General features: G+C 52.4%; 1 protein-coding gene across 3 annotated transcripts in view; it reads right to left on the bottom strand.

Annotated features, from left to right (window-relative positions):
- Nucleotides 1–1,539: 1,539 nt before the first annotated feature.
- Nrg2 (neuregulin 2) overlaps nucleotides 1,540–16,759 on the bottom strand; it is a 184,582-nt gene continuing 169,362 nt past the window's right edge. For 2 of the 3 annotated variants that reach the window (XM_087896150.1, XM_087896148.1), the window contains 6 exons: nucleotides 12,894–12,917; nucleotides 9,169–9,271; nucleotides 7,353–7,476; nucleotides 6,921–7,048; nucleotides 6,140–6,367; nucleotides 1,540–3,476 (listed from right to left, as the gene is read on the bottom strand). In XM_087896150.1, coding sequence (XP_087752276.1) covers nucleotides 2,714–3,476; nucleotides 6,140–6,367; nucleotides 6,921–7,048; nucleotides 7,353–7,476; nucleotides 9,169–9,271; nucleotides 12,894–12,917 — 1,370 coding nt within the window. In that variant the 3' untranslated portion in view covers nucleotides 1,540–2,713. The remainder of the gene's footprint in view (nucleotides 3,477–6,139; nucleotides 6,368–6,920; nucleotides 7,049–7,352; nucleotides 7,477–9,168; nucleotides 9,272–12,893; nucleotides 12,918–16,759) is intronic. The other variant, XM_087896149.1, reaches the window with a different exon arrangement.

The following is a 16,759-nucleotide window of genomic DNA, read 5'->3' as shown; positions in this document are numbered from 1 at the left end:
TCTATCCTTGGACTCTGGCAGGTACCTTAGAATACAGGGCAGATGATAAAGGAACAAAATGGGGTCAGGTACAAGTTCACTAAGTCAACCGGGGTCGTATACAGATAGGAGAGTTCATTTGAGTCACAGCGGTGGTTTCTGAATGAAAACCGAGAAGGCAACGACTGAGAGCCCAAGTGAGGGCTCTAACCTGGATCGTAATAAGATCTGATCCGTGGACTCACCAAGAGGTCATAGCAGTTAACCTGGGGTCCCATAGAGATCAGAGGTCGCACGTAAGGATTACCACCCTAAGCAAGCTCTCAAGGCAACAGCAAACAGATAGCAGAGGCGTCTAAGCCGTCATCGGCTGGGGCCTGGAAGATGTCCATGATATACAGGTTTGTTGAACATTCAGCCCAGTAATTTTTCCCTAATTTTTTCCTTTGTAATAAGTGCCCCCTTCAGCACCCACCAACAAATATAATGATGAATTTGTAAGTTTAGCCTTTTCTTAATCATCGCCTCATCGAGTCTTTGCCACTGTGTGATTCAGGGTTGCAAAGCTCAGGATTCTGTCCCCACCACCATCAAGGGAGGCATCTTCTGGACATCTCTCAGGAGCAGTGCTGGGCCCATCTGCACGTAATCTCCACAGCAGCTCGCTGAGCTATACAATGTCTTCCTCGTTTCTCACTAAGCAAATTGTGGGTTGGAGAAGGCACACAGCTAGCGCGGGCCAAAACTGGCACTCAGACTCCGTCCTTGTTGCTCTGGGCCTCTCTGTCCCGCTCCTCTGATAGTGGCTGTCTAGCTCCACGCTGGGACATTCAAGGACATGCACAAGCATACGTAAATATGTACACATTCACCCCAGCTCTTTGGAGAGGAGGCTTCAGGTCCAGAAGGCTGGAATCTTGGTTTCTGGTATTCTAGGTGGCTGATGAGAAAGACTCTTCACCCCGGACTCCATCTGCCTCCTCCATGCCTGAGATCAGACCTTTATCAGAGCTGCAGGTTTAGACCGGCCCTGGCTCTGAGGGGGTATAAAACTGGGGAAAGAGCAATACCCTGTGGGCTTAGAAGCGCAGCTGCTGTGGTCCTGCTGGCAATGAGGGTATCCATTATGCTGTCTTACATGTCCAGACTCTGCCTGTGACGTGCCTGAGGCCCCAAGGGTCATCTTTGTCTCCACTGCCCCAGTGCCAACCCCACAACCCTTCCCTTTTCACCCACCTGGGTGGGAAACTGTTGCCTCAGTCCAGCCTCCTAGCTCCAGGGCAGGGACTGGGCCAGAGTTCTGAGGCTGAGTTTAAAGCAGAACAATTTGCGTCAGTCCCTTGGCTGGGCTCCCCAGCACCCAGGGGGGACACCTTATAAATGACTTGGAAGGAAGACTTGGAACAGGTCCTCGGAACTGGGGCCAGCGGGACTGGAGAGAGGGTCACTTCCGCTCAGGGACTGCCCTGGCCCTCTCCAATTTCTCTTCCAGGACCCACAGGGCCCAGATCCTCATTCTGTCTTCCCTTCTCAGCTGGGCCAGGTACACACAGTCAAACAGGAGTTATTTCTGATTTTATTTATAATATAAAAATGTTCAAGTGTCAACAGTCAGGTGTTTGGACATGTCAGGGTTCCCATCTGTTCCTGTTTGGGATTTGTTTGTTTGTTTGTTTCCTTTTTAGACAAATGCCTTTTTTTTTTTTGACAAATTAGCATTGGATCCAGTTGTGAGGGCAGGGGAGGGCAGGATTGGAGGATGGAAATCATAGGTGGGTTGGGAGCTGGACTGTGAGAAGGACATGGTGTTACTTTATTGCTAAAAGGGGAATCGAATACACTGTCAGAGTGGCTCTTCTGGGTCCCAGCGTGACCATGCATTCAATCTAAAGAATCTGAAATGCAAAGGACATGCAGGCATAAAATAGAAAAGACGACCTGTAAACGAAGGTGCTGCAGAGGACAGAGTACCCTGGAGGCCGCAGGAGGAGGAGCCATGAAGGTTGGGCCCCTGGTAGTGCTGCCCCTCCCTAGGCCGGGGGCTGGTGGGGAGACCGCCTTCTCTGTCCTCTTTCCCTTAGCAGCCGTGAGGAGGTGAGGAGCGGGGAGGACCCCTCCCCATTCTAGTTGCTGTAGTGGGGGGGCTATGTCTCCCCCTGGAAGTAACCCGACCTCAATTCCAGCTCTAGGCAAGGATCCCTGCCCTCTCTGCCCGAGATTCCAGATCTGACAGGGGAAGATCAAATTCTGCCTTGTCTCCATTTTCTTCCTCACTGCCCACTACGCTCAGGGCCAGTAGAACCTTGGTCTCTTCTTTCCCTGCCTTTTCTCACCCTCACCGGTTTGGGATCCTATAAGCGCCCATCCCCACCCTGCACCCCAGACGACTCTCCAGGAGCCCCAGATTAGCGTACAGCAAAAGGCACCACAATATAGGTTTCTATTAAAGAGTCAAAAAATTGGCCCATCTCTCTTTTTTTTTGTTGTTTCTTTTTTTTTCCGAAGCTGTAAATCAGGATGTTACATATAAATAGTTTCCCTATAAAAACGTCTTTGCCGTTAGCTAGTATTATAAGACAATTTTTTGCTAAAATGAAAATAAAACATTTTGTTATACTTTTTTCCTTTTTATAGAAAATAAAAATATTTTTATTTCTTTGTTCGCTCCTATTCCCTCTCCAGTCGGTGGTCTCCGCTCTCCTTGGAGACGTGGGGCGGGCGAGGCGGGGGAGGCCTAGAGGGGCCCCGAGTCCTGCTTGGCCCTCGTGGGCGGCCCACGGCTGTGTCTGCTGCTGGCGCGCGTGCTGTGGCTGTCCAGGGAGTAGTAAGTCCTGCTGTCGGCCGCCGGACACAGCGGCGGCGAGTCCGAGCGCAGCGCGTCGTGCGCCGCTCGCAGGCCGAGGAAAGGCGTGCTCTCGGCCGCCAGCGCCCCGTCCGCGTCGTCCGCCTCGTCGTCCGAAGCCGACGCCGAGCCGCAGCCCGAGCCGCTGCTCAACGACAGCGAGTCCCGCGCCGCGCGTGCGCGCTGCGCTGCCAGCCCGTTGAGGCGCGAGCGCCGCCAGCGCCGCGGCCCCGCTGACGTCCTGCGGGACGCGCCGCGCGTGCGCGGCCGCGGCGGCGGCGGGGGCGCGCACTCCTGCGTGGTCTCGTACTCGTCGTCCTCCGGGATGCGGAAGGGGCTGGCGGGCAGGCTGCCCAAGCTGCCGCCCAGCGCGCAGGCGCTGCGCCGCGGTCCGGGCCCCGCTGCGGGGTAGTAGTATCTGTCGTAGCTGCGCTGCATGTCCGCGCCGGACCCCGGCCCAGGGCCCGGCGGTGCCGGGTGCCGCAGGAGCGGCTGCTGCTCCGCCAGGCGGTAGCTGATGGGCGCGGCGGGCGGCAGCGACACGGCATGCGCAGAGTTGGGCGACGTGATCTCGAAGGTCGGCACCTGCGTGGCCAGCGAGTAGTGGAAGTCCACGGGCGAGAGGCGCGCGGGCGTGGTCAAGGCCGACACGTACCTACGGGAGAGACAGAAGCGTGGATCGGGGAATCTGGTTGTAGGGCCAGAGATTCCAACCGGAAAGGACCCAGCCCTAAGAGTGAAGGCTGTGGCTCTGACCTCGTTCAGTTTCCGCGATCCCTCTCAGCCTGCATAGTTAACTATAGTGTTTACTCCAGAGTGATGCTGGGCGATTTCAGAAATAGTCTAGGGTAGTACCCTAGCCCAGTGTCTACCCTTCACTAAGCATCTCTGTAAGTGGTCATTTGCTGTGGGGATGGATGCTCATTCGCCGGGGCACGCTCACCTTGAGGTGCTTTATATGTGGGCTCATCTGTTCTGGAGACTCTACAGGTGAGGACCATACTACACACAGGAAAAAGAGACTCAGACATTTAAGTGTCAAGGACGTAATGACCAAGATGTGGCCCGATCTATTCTTTCTGAATCAACTGACTCCCTCCTCCCCGTTTCACCAAGACACCAGTAGGTGTCTCTTCTTGGAGCCAAGGACTCCCAGGTCTACCAAGGCCTGTTTTTGCTAATACCTCCCAGTGTGAATCCTGGGTACCTATCCCTGGGATTTGAATGCGGTTTAGGCAGAAACTAGTAAGGCTACTTTGAGGAACTACTACCCACCATTCAGAGTCTCCTTGGATTTGAGCTCAACAGCCTTTGCACGAACGGCTTAGCCCAAGGCTTGGCTTGAGAGAGGGAAATCCCAAAAGCTGCCACAGGGAAGTGGACACTGGGTGGGCTCCTCAAGCCAGAGCAGATAATACCAAAATAAGACGGGTCTTTATTTCCCTTACTTTCTTGAAAAGTTTGCTTTTGCTAATATATCTCCAGATTACGGTTTTGCTCTTCACAGTCTACCTTGTGAGCCTTCAGCCTCCACCATTATCCATACTCCATTACAAGGCTCACTCACCGCCATGCCTTTCTTCCAGACTACATTCCATGTTTCTGACTGCGCTCTGGAACTGCCTTAGTGTCCTTCCTATTTTCTTATGGAATCAGGAATCAGTTGCCTGCTCACTTCCCTTTCCCACATGCAGAACTATTTAACTGCTGGGTGCCACCCACTCCTCTCCTGAGGCACACTCTCCAGTCATGCCACCACCTTGGGGTCTCTTTACTCTAGGAAGTTCCCAGAGCAAACAAAACAACTCCCCTGCCCTTTCCAACCAAAACCAAGCCAACCAAACAAATCAAACCTCAGCTCTGCTAAGGATGCCCTTCCTATTTACCCAGTAGGCTCTACCTCCCAAGCAAGCAGAAGCCAAGGGCCCTTGGTGTATCTGTGTCCCCAACCTGCCTGCTGAACTCCGTGACTTCTCACAGCCCACCCTACTTCTCTTAAGTGTGCTTTTAAGTGTTTCTGTTAGAACAGCTGCAGCGATACACCACATCCGAAAAACTTTCCTTCCCCATCTCCCTGCCGAGGGTCTTCCCCCACCTAGTGCCTGGGTTACCACTGAAGACAACAGAGACAGGTGTGAATGAGGCAGAACTCTGTACATTTTCTTAGGGTCTTTTACGAGCCTCGTGTATAGCAGGTATTGTTTCCTCCTGTCTACACTGAAGGAACAAATTTTGAGGCGGAGGGCTGGGCTTGGAGAGGAAAATCTGGGTGCTTCTTGGAACCGGTAGTTGGAGCAGGTTTCTCTGCCCTGGGGTTGTGTCTGTGCTTAGTGCATGTAAAAACTGCTCAGGAGTCAGTGGTTTGTCCCTCGCTTGGAATAAGAGCAGGTAGGTCATCTCTGGGTATGCTTCATTAGCCCAGGCCTGGCATAGAGTCATTTGAATTGCTCCCCATCCTGAGCCTCCCCTGCTGTGATGTACCCTCTGTTTTCCTCTCACAGACCTAGCTTGCCTGGCAGTGCTGGAAAACCCTTTAGGGTGGGGCCTCCTTCCCAGGACTCCTGGTGTGGAGTCAGGGAAGAAGGGAATTTCCTTAGTTTTGTGTGTGTGTGTGTGTGTGTGTGTGTGTGTGTGAGAGAGAGAGAGAGAGAGAGAGAGAGAGAGAGAGAGAGAGAAAACGTGTATGGAGGTCAGAGGACAACCTGTAGGCATTGACTCTCTCCTTCCACTTTGTGAGTTCTAGGAATTAAACAGACTGCCAGGCTTGGGCAAGCTTATTTGCCACTGAGCAACCTTGCCAGCCTCGGGGAAAAAGAAATGTCCTGGTTCTTACTTCATGGGTTTCTCAGGATCCCAGCCATACCTTTGGGCACAGGAATCTTGATGCTGATGCTGACAGCCTAAGATCACCCTTGGCTTATGTCCCTGCCCTCCAGTGAGTACCCTTGAAAAAACCTCTTTTCCTAGCTTCTAGTTTCCTTGGTGTTGGCATCTTTCTGTTTCTGCTGAGATGTGGGGTCTTTAGGTGATACTGGGAACCAGACAACCTTGGGTCTTGGGTGTATGGAACAACCCTGTTTGTCCCTGATGCTTCAGTATAGTTGTTAATGTTCGCTAATGGGACAAACTATGTGGTCACTCCAGCCAGGACCCATTGAGCTAGATGCAATTCTAATCCCAGGAGCCCACCCAACCTTTCTGGGACCTTGTTTGAGGCTGTTGGTGATGCTTCTGAGGCACCCTAAGGATCAGCTTTGGGCTGGGAGTGGCAACTTTCTAGCCAAGGTGGGGCTCAGTCAAGGGGTAGTAGAAACTGACCTCTCACTGTGCGGAGAGTCACGCAGGGAGTCTATGGAGTCGTGGTAGGGTGGCACAGCAGCCCTGCGCCGCTCCTCCTGGCTGTAGGCCGCTGCCCTCCGCGCTCGCGCCTCCACACAGGCTGGGCTGTTGCACTTGCTGGTGCCCACTGATGACAGCATGATGCCTGACTGGGAGTCCGAGGTCAGGCTCTCCGAACGTTCCAGGCTCCACGTGTGGCTCTCATGTCTGGGAAAACCAGATGGAGTGAGCTGATAGGTCAGGGAGGACAAGCAGTCCTGGTGCAGGTGTGAGGTCCCATAGCCACCCTGCTCTTAGTTCTTCATCTCCTCTGTGGCTCCCTTAGAGCCCTGTCCTCTCTGCTCTGATGATGTGGAGTTTCACAGATGTTCAACCCTGATAATGGGAGAAGGAAGGCTGGGGTCCTGTGGTTGGTGAGTTGTAGCGGCTCCTTCCTTTACTCTTGCCACTAACATCCCCCAGCTGGGACACTGCCACCCCCATGTTCTTTAGCCATTCCTCAGAATCCCAGCGTCAGTGGCCAGTATGCAAAGGCTCTGACTATTGCATGGAGCTCTCCACGGAAGGAGGGACCAGCCTTGTTATTTTTCTAGCTGTAGGAACTATTGTGCTTGTGCGGGCACAAGGTTGCCCCAGTACTGGAGAGTCAGGTGGACTGTGATCGGTATGCAAACACAAGGGGAGATATCAACTAGCTGTGGGCGATTGAATGACAAAGTACAGGAGTCAGCAGGATTCTGTGGGCCCTACTGCCGCTCACCTGTGGCTGGAGGTGGGCGTGGCTGTGGAGCAGTGGTGAGAAGGTGAGCAGGAGTGGCTCCCAGAGAATGTGGTCTCAGTTTCCCTCCGGATCACATGGTCTGTGGCTGGCACATTTTTGGAGATGTACTGGAAGGGACAGAAAGTTGGGAGGAGTTAGCGATGGAGACTAGATAGGCTCCCTTTCCGAGTGGGGGAGCAAGTGATGAGCACCGAGCTCTAGGTTAAAGGGTGACCCCCTGGGTGAGATGTGACTTGATGGTGGATCAGTGATGGCCCCCACAACCAATCCCCCTCCCCCCCCATTCTTCCTTATGGAAATGAACAGAGTAAAGCCAGGCCCTTGGTGTTTGGTCCCTGGCCCATCCTTGCAGCCAGAGAAGGTTGCTATCCAGCGAGCTAAGAGGGGGTCAGGTCTGGGAACACCACTCACATCAGCCATCTGGATCTCCTCAGGGTCCAGCCGAGGGTGGCTGGGCCCGTTGGCCAGGCTCCGGTTCTGGTGGGCTGGACACATGTTCTGTCGGAGATGGTTATGCATCTGTCTCCGCTGTTTTCTACACAGGGGAAGGATAGGTGAGCCTAGCATGGCTCCCCCAAAGGGACGGAACTCCCTGGCTGTCCTTCCAGGGAGACTGGGCAATGCACAGAACCTCTCGCTTTGTACTGTGTGGCAAAGTTCTGGGGTTCATGAAAATATTTTTTCTTTTTTTTTTTAATGAAGATATTTTTTCTGCCTCCATCTATAATGTAGAACCCCTTACTATCCCAAAGATCACTGACAACAGAAAGCCCGTAAATGACTCTCACACCGCACTAGCCCCTCCCTCCCTCATTTGTTTAGTAATTGTTATTGGGTTTTTACTGTGCTCCAGATTCTGCTTTGGAACAGATGAGGTAAACATGCTCTGTGCTTCATGCAGCCTGGGGCCGGGAAGGGAGGTGGATAGTAAATAACACGTAAATGAATGGTCATTTCCAGGGAAGTTTTATAAAGAAGATAAAACAGAATGCTATGATTCAAGAGCCAGGCCAGTAGGACTCCCATATACTGACACATAATAAATGCTCAGTAAATTGTTTTATCATATACAACTGTAATTATCACTCCTATGGCTCTAACTCTCCCTGCTCGTCAGTGTCCCATTTTTCTCCCCAGGCTTGCCTCTTGCTGCCTCCCTCCACCCAGCTTGCTGCTTCCTGGGACAGCCAGCTTCTGGTCCTGTACAGCATTCTGCCCTACACTCCAGCCTCTCCACCAGCTGTGTCTTCTCTCCTTAGGCCCTAGCCTGAAGGCCACTTCATAGGGAAAGCCCTTCTGCTCTCCAGATGAGGAGAGGGGCTTCAAAAACGTGTCTTGGTGGCAAAGATGAAGTGGAGGCAGGGAGATCTCTGCGGATCCCAGGGCAGTCAGGGCTGTGTAGTGAGACCCTGCTTCCAAAGAAACAGCAGCAAAAAGTCCCAAACCAAACATGCCCTGGGGCCACTTGCTTGGAGCCTGGTTTTGCCCCTGGGGCTGGGCCTAGGGTCAGCATCGGCTGAAAGTTTAGAGCAGTGAGGAGGAAAGGCAGCCGTCAGAACTGGCGCTTCTTTCTTCAGTTCCCGGACTCTACTTCTTTGGCCCAGTCCTACCCCCTCCTTCCTTCCCCCCCTTTCTAGTTCTGGTTCCATCCAAGATGAGGTCAGCAGGACCGTCAGCCCCATCTGTAGGGCAGCAGGAGTCCAAACCCATAGACTCAGCTTCTGAAATGGTAACTGTCTAGGCTCACTTTCCAGATCTGAACAAATGTTGCATCACCCCGTCCTTCGTTGGCTCCACACCACCTGAAGTCTCACATCAAGGTTTTATGGAGGCACCTAAATCCCAGATATCTTTAGTTTCTGCCCACTCTTTCTGATCCTGCCTTTTTGCTCTGAGCGGTCTGGGCTGCCCTCTCTGGCTTGTCTTTCAGTTTGCCCTCTTCTCCATGACCTTCCCAGCTTTCCCAGCTGCTGCCCCAACCTGCCCTGAGATAGCGCAATTGCTCCAGGTCCTATGGGAGATAGGAGAGCTGGGTTTGAACCAAGACTTTCCCTGTGCCTGGCCATGGAGCTACAGCCGCAGAGGCCCCAAGACTACTGGGAACAGGAAGTTGTAGGCTCCCAGGCGGGGCAGAGTAGGTACAGGGAAAAAGTTCTGTTCTCACAAAAACATAATGGAGGCTACCCCCTGGCTTGGTCTGTTCTCGGCTTGAGCATATAACACTCACTTGGTCTTGCAGTAGGCGACCACACAGACGATGCCCACGACCAGCAGAGCCACACAGATGCCAGTAATTGTCAGGACTCTCTTCTGGTACAGCTCCTCAGCCTCTGCAGGGGCAGAGCAGGAACAGAGCCCATGGAGATGCTTGTTGTATATGACCTCCCTATTCCCAAGCTGTGGGCTCCCTCAGCATGGGCTCTGTCTCCTCCTGCCATCCCTTCTCCTTGCCTCCCCTCAGATTCCCCCTACACCTGGTCACCCCTCCCCAAGCCCCATATCTGCCCAGTGCACATGAGTGGAAAATGCAGGGGATGGAGGAGGGGATGGAGTAGGGGTGAAGTTCCAAGGCCACAGTAGAGGGGAGGCAACACCTTGACCAGCACCCCTGCCCTGCTCATGGCAGACCAGCAGAGGGTTGTTCCTCATGGCAATGAACAGAGAGGCCCAGGGCAAAGGCCTTGCTCAGGCACCCCGATTCCATAAGAAGGGTGGTGATAGGATAGCAGGCCCAGATTTAGGAGGGGTGCTAGGGCCAGGAGCAGGAACACAGCATATTGGGCCTAGAGGGGGTGTGGAAAGAAAGGCCTTTCTCCATTCTCACAGTCTGGTCAGGGTAGTGCCTTGGCTCACTGGACCTTGTTGTCCACTGGAGAGGCCTACCAGGGACAGCACAGCTCCACCCAGCATGCAGGGATGTCGTGTGCCCAAGGAGCAGGCCCCACCTTCACTAATGAGCTGGGTGAGGCTGAGCCCAACTGTTCACCTTCCCTCTGTGCCTGGTATGGCCACCCCTGCCCCTCTAAAACAGAGAAAGCCAGGAGGAAGACAAGGAAAAGGCAACAACACTGGCTACAGCCAAGGCCACATCTCAGCGAGCCCACCTTACTCAGACCTGCTGGCTGGTACTGCCACCTTCTCTGCTACCAGTTCAGTGATAAGTAGAGGCAGGCCCTCTGTGATTGGCAGAGCTCTGAGAACTGTCCCTGATCTCTCAGATTTATGTCACCTCCTGTGTACACCAGCAACCTCAGAGCTACAAACCCTCTGGACACCCACATATTCAAGCTATGGCTCCTGGAGACACAGACACTCATACATGTGAATCTGCACACACAACTGACCACATGCCCCAGAAATGGGTATACATGCATGCCCAAGCACACTGAGTTACATTCAGGCAGAGTTTAAACAATCTCTGCCCACTGAGCTTTACTCTGTTCATCTACCAGGTCTCCCCAGTCAGTGTCTCCATCACTTCCTGGAGACCACTCTGCTCATGGTTATAGACAGCTTCCACTGGCTGGACTGTGGTGGTGGCAGTGCACACCTTTAATCCCAGCACTCAGGAGGCAGAGGCAGGCGAATCTCTGTGAGTTCGAGGCCAGCCTGGTCTACAGAGTGAGTTTCAAGACAGGTTCCATAGCTACACAGAGAAACCCTGTCTCAAAACAAAACAAAACAGCTTCCACATTATCAAGTCCTGGCACTTGGCCTGGTGCCCTGGAACTTTGGTGGTGAACTGCTCCTCGGTGGCTTGACTTTTCTGCAGTGGCTGCTTCTTTCTTTTAACTTATGCCAAGCAAACCAAGACTCCCAGACCTTTTTCTTTTTTCCACTCTTTCTTGGCACCATCTAGATAGACTTTCAGTCCTATGGGTATGCATTCCCCATTTCTATCTCCTGCCCTGATTTCTCCCTGCTTCTCGGCTCAGATCTATGAGCCATGACCAGCCAAACTACTGGTCAGTCGAAACCCCAGTAGCCTAGATTTCTCCATACCTGCCTGCCCATATCATTAGCAAGGCTTCTCCACCTGCCGCTCCCCCTCTTCCCACCTCCCTGGTCCATCCAAAAGTCATCTCAGCGTTGCTTTTCAGGTAAGTCATGGATCTGACCAGTGAGCATTTTCACTATTGCCTCTGTAGTCCAGGAGGGGGCCCTCCTCAACTAGAGATGGCCACCTTCTGGCAGGCCTTTCTGCTTGCACTTCTAATCCTGACTCATCCCCATGCTCCGCAGATACCAGCAATAACGAAGCTCATTCTAGTCCGCTGCTGCTTAGAAACACAATGGCTTCTCATTGCAAGCATAAAAATCAAGGGCTTCCTGTATTTTCAAGGCCCCTGATTACCTAGTTTCTCATTCCATTTGGATCTTGTCTGTGGTCTGTTGTGCTTGGAGTCAGCTGCAGCATCTCTGTCCACTGAGTAACGCAAGCCTACATGTACTGTGTCCCCTGCCTTCAACACTCTTCACCAGGTGTTTGGAGGGCTGGCTGCCAGATGTACCACATAGGACACACCTTTTCTTGATCATAAGTTACAATAGCTCTCTACTGCAGCCCAGCCAAACCCTGAGCTCACTTTCTTTAATCAATCAATCAATTAATTAATTAATTTTTTCTGTGTCAGTTGTCAGCAGTGCTTCCCATTTGTTGCTGTCTCCTCTGAACGCAGTTCCAGGAGGGTAGGGATGCTATATGTGGTAAGTTCTGGTGTTGAGTGAAGCTTTTTGGTTAAATGAGTGAGTGCATCCCCCCTCCCCTGCCCCAGACAGACACACACCTACATCTCCTCCTGCTGGCAGTTTCAACACCAAATACTCTGGGCTTAACACAAAGACATTCCACAGCCTTTCTGTATCCCCAGTCCTGCCCTGGGACACTGCTAGCCAGACATCACCATTCTCCCATCCCAACAGAATCCACACATACCTGCAGATTCATTCCTATGTACCCAGCCTCCACCCTCCTCCCCGCTCAGTATAGCCTGAGACCCAGACAGACACTCACATACAGACTTCGCCTTCCACTGAGAGCAACCAACAGATGCTTGGGGAGCTAAGACCTCCACAGGGCTGCCATGGGAATGCCTTTCCATATCTGTTGTCTCTGGTGTTCCCCATCACCACTACCAGAGCATTCCCACTACTCCTGAGTCCTGCATGTCTGCTGCTGTGACACCCTGGAACACTTGGGCCTAGGCTGAAGACCAAGCCAGAGAGCTTAAAATGTTCATCCTCAAAGTCTCTTCCACATAGGTAGTATTCTAGAGGCCAAAGGGCAGTGTGTGACTGTGGGGGATGTAGGGAGTTACATGTAAGTTTCTGGGGAGGGTGGTAGGGGAAAGGAGGGTAGGTACAGATTAGACCCGCAGATACACATACACACTACATGCCACTGGAGGGACAGATCACAGAGGAATGAAAGCCTCAAGCAGATGGCAGAGCCTGGGGCAGACAGACACAAAGCAGGGGCAGAAGCAAATGGGACGTTGTCAGCTTCTAGCCTGGTGCAGAGAATATGAAGCAGTGGAAATGAATTTAGCAAGGAAAGAAGACCAGTGTGAGATGGTTGCCTCTCTGCATAGCTCCCCAAACCAGGTTTCTTCAATCTACGGACCCTTCGAGTAGCCATGTCTGGTTTGATTGCTGACAGGCTGTACTGCCTGGGAGGGCTAGTCCCTGCAGGTTCCTCTCCTGTAGAGGGTGCTAACTGGGCACCAGGCACAGTTTGAACTGCAGGGTACCCTGCTCTTCATGAGATTTTCTTATCTGGCTCTAAATTAACATGATTTATGCTAGGGCATCTTGGTGAGGCCAGGAAAATTTTCGGAATCACCCCCTTTCCATTTGGGAGGAAAGGAAGCCTAACATTCCGCGATCCTGGCGTCAGAGGCTGGGGGAGGGGAGCTGTGCAGATGATGCAGAAGTGATGATCGGGTGCCATACCCTTTAACTCAAATCCAAGGTGCTCTGGCAGTGTAGAAGAGAGGAGAGTGTGGGGGCGGGGAGAGAATGAGAGAAGGGGCGGGTGGGAGAGAGAGAGAGAAAACATTGGTCAGAACTCTTCAGACACCGGGCAGCCAGCCTGTGAGATGAGAGCAGGTTAGTAGTGCCCCCTCCCGGCCTCCTGAGCTCCTTCCCTGGTCCCTAGTCCCTAAGAGCCCCAAGAAGGCAAGAGAGAGGCCATGTTAGAACTGACAGGCAGGGAAGGGCCCCTGGAGGTGAGCAGTGGAGTTAGTACCTGGTGAGAAGGCACGGGTGCAAGAGTCAGTTGGCAAAGTCCCCTAGGAGCAGAGGACCAATCTGGTGGGGTTCAAGGAAGAGTGCCCAATGCCCTCCTCCTGACTCTAACTCCAACCCTTCAGCATCCTCAGGCCCTCCTGAAGTCAGTTTGCCCTTACCCCTATCTCATTCTTGGGGGTCCTTTTCATCTGTTCAGAATGAATGTGTCATGTCTCTGGACGAGCCCCATGTCCCCGTCTTGTGCCAAGGCATAGCTGGCCTGGCAGAGCTCCTGGCAGTCTGAGTGCAGAGCTTTGATGTCGTAGGGGAGAAGGATGGGGAGAGGAGACCCCAGGAAGCAAGTCATTGCTCCACTTGATATCCCATATTCCTGGGCTCCCAGGATTGGGCTGTGGTACCCAAACCCTTCTCACTACTCAGGAGAGCATCTACAACTGAGAGCACAGAAAGAATGAGTTCATCTGTGGAGCATGCACACTTCTTACACTATGGACAAATTACAGTGTTGGAAGTGAGGTCATTACCTGAATGTGTGAGTTCAAGCCCTTGAAAGGTGGATGCTTACAACATTGAGAGGTTAAATAAGAGTCAGCTCTGGCAGTCACAGTCACCATTGTCCGGGACTCTGAGAGATGGCTGACCTATTTGGTCTCAGTGTCTCAGCTATGATGGGGGATCAAGCCTTGCCATGGGATCCTGGAAGGTCTGAAAACCTGACTGTGCTTCAGAACCATTCAGTCCAATGGGAGAAGATCTGGGTGGAAGCCCAGAAATCTTGGTGATGTTTTAAAGACTTGCCTTTCTTTTTCAGGCACAGCCTGTCCTGTTCTACAGACCCTGGTCTCTAACTTGCTATGTGGATGTGTTCTCTTCAAAGTGCCAGTACACAGAGGCAGATGTGAGCAGGCCTAGCCAACAGGAGGTTAAGACACGCATATGCCAGGGCCCCTGCTCACACCTGCCTGGGCACACTCCCTCCCTGACTTCCACATCAGTCACCCAGACCTGTCACTGGGCTTCTCATCTGTGGAAGAAGGGCACCCTGAGCATTACCTGCTCCAATTCTTTGTGCTTTCTGAAAGGGATTCTAGAGGGTTCTGTATTTGGAAAAGAGCAGGAGTGTGGGTGGCTCTGAGCAAAGACCAAGAAGGTCCTGATCCCAAGAATCTTGAGGAAGATCCTGGGGTTTTGATCCAACCAGTTCTGTGCAGAAGCCACATCAAGGAAGTGCTGATCCCAGGACTTCAAACACAAGCCCTCTGCAGTTCTGCTACTCTGAAGCTGGGGAGGTGTTGAGGATTTGGCTTCTTTTCATTTTGCCCTGACTGCTTGGATCCCTAATTGCAGCTCAGGGTCCTCTTTGGCTGGATCAAAGGGTCACAGAGAGGTTCTCATCCTGGAGCCTAGGACTTGGAAGCACTTGGGAGCACATTACTGATGTCCAGCCACGCTCCCCAAGGGACAGCAGACCAGTTCCACCAGGTTCTAAGTGCTGGTCCTCAGCTCACTTTCAGACAAAGTTGGTGAAGTCTAAGGGTCAGCTGGCACCCTGTAGTGCCATGGTACTTTCTCAGGTGATGCAGGAAATCAGGAGGGTGACTGAAAGGGATCACAAATCTAAGCTATGGCTATTCCTGCTCAGCCTTGCCTGACTATTTCTGAGGATGATGGCCACCTGGAGAAGCAAATCTCTCAAAGCCCTCTGAGAATGTTCTTCCAGGTCACTGCTCTGGGAACCAAACTGTCAACAGCAGCTCCCTGGTGTCATGGTAGGGTGAGCCAGTGGCAGCTGGCATGATTGGTGAAGCCACTGAGAGTTTGGCTAGTCACTAGGTCGATGACTTTCTTCCTGGGAAGCCCGAGGGCAGATGCCGAGGGATCTACAGTTGTGTGTTGCAGTTAGGACAGCAACTGCCTACTTGTGTTTTTTTTTTTTTTTTTTTTTAATGGAACTCAGGATGGTGTGGTACCACTGAGCCTCAGACCAGAAATGTTCATATTGATCAGTAAATTGGATGTCGGATTTCCACCACCAGGGCCAGGCTTCTTAGGAAATATGCAGATTTATTGTCTTGACATAATCAATGGCAGTCATAAGGTGCCTGGAGGAGGAGACAGTGATGTATGTATGTGCTGATGTGAGCATGCGTTCCTGTGTTGGATGCGTGTGCGTGTGTGGTCATACACATGTGGGATACAGATGGGCCAGCTTTCCCTTTCAGGAGGGCACGGCCAGTAATGGAAGAAACTTCAAAGTGCTATCGGGGTCAAAGTGCTACTGGGGTCAAAATCTTGCTTGGTTTTGAGGTGGTCTGGGTAGGTGGCAGGGTCAGACGCTTTGCTCAGCAATGCGGGGAGGCATCCTCTAAGACTAGTCCTCTTCCTGCCCTCCTCCCCGCCATTTAGCCGGGAGAGATACTACAGTGCCCTCAGGTGATAATGGCAGGCTCTCGGATGAGCCCCTCACATGCATCAGTTCATTTAATTTTCACTGCTGCGTCTAGGCCTAGATGTCGCTATCCTCAGTCTACAGACGAGAGAACAAATCCAGAACACTTAAATAAGGCCCAGGACTAGGGATCTAGGTACCGGTCCTTCTGGATGGGCAGCTGAGGGCTTCAGGGGACTCAGGATGGTGGGTGTCTTTGTGCTCGTTATGGACTAAAGCATCATAAAGGCCTTCAGGGAACATGCTTGAAGAACAGGAATCTTCCACATAAAGGCACCTGTATAGTACTGATGATACAGGCAGAAAGCTGGGGACTGTAGCTGTAGGTTTTCTTTTGGGCTCTGAGGGTCCTGTTGACTTTCCCAGAAGATATAGGCTAGGCTGACGTGATCTAGCTGGCCAAGGGGCTTTGCATAGTAGCCCACGTTCTGGAGGCTCTGTTGCTCTCTAAGCTAGGGCTGGCTGGGACTGCCTGTCCAGAACAGTTTCCCAAGCTGTGGAGGCTCTTAGCCAAGAGCGGAAAGGAACAGCCCCCCACTGCCTCTCTCAGCAGGCTCATCCTTGCCTGTCTGCTCTGGCTTCTCCTGGAGACTTAGAAGCCTCTTCCCCTGCCCCAGAGCTTTCCACATAGGCTGTATCTGATTTTGAAATTCTCCCAGGGCTTGAGTTTTAGTGAATTCTTTTGGTCTACATGTCTTGCTCATACATTCTGTCTTTATTCCCTCTTCCCCGTGGCCTGTGACTGGAGGGTCTGGAGGGAACCCTGCCTGTCTCATGTTATAGACGGAGGTGATTCTTTGGGTCAACAGCCCTCACCTTCTGGGGCCCAAATGCTCCTTCTAAAGGCAGTAGATAGATTTCTTGGCTTTGTCTGGGGTCTGAGAACAATTGTAAGCTTTGCTTTTCCACCATAAGACCCGAACTCTAAAACTCTTTTTCTGACCTGCTGCCTAGTACCTGCTGGGTTTGCCTTTGGTAATTTTATGGATTTTTCCTTCCCAACACCCAAGTGTCATCTGGGTTCTCTGGTTCCTTACTGTTCGCAGGACCCAGATGTCCTCCCTAAAAAAAAGGAGGGTACTAGTCTGCTCTGCAGAATAGGATGGGTAACGTGGTTCTG

The sequence above is a fragment of the Myodes glareolus genome, chromosome 13 (assembly GCF_982192425.1).
Source record: "Myodes glareolus chromosome 13, mMyoGla1.1, whole genome shotgun sequence".
NCBI lineage: Eukaryota > Metazoa > Chordata > Mammalia > Rodentia > Cricetidae > Myodes > Myodes glareolus.
This window is presented reverse-complemented; position numbering and strand designations above follow the sequence as displayed.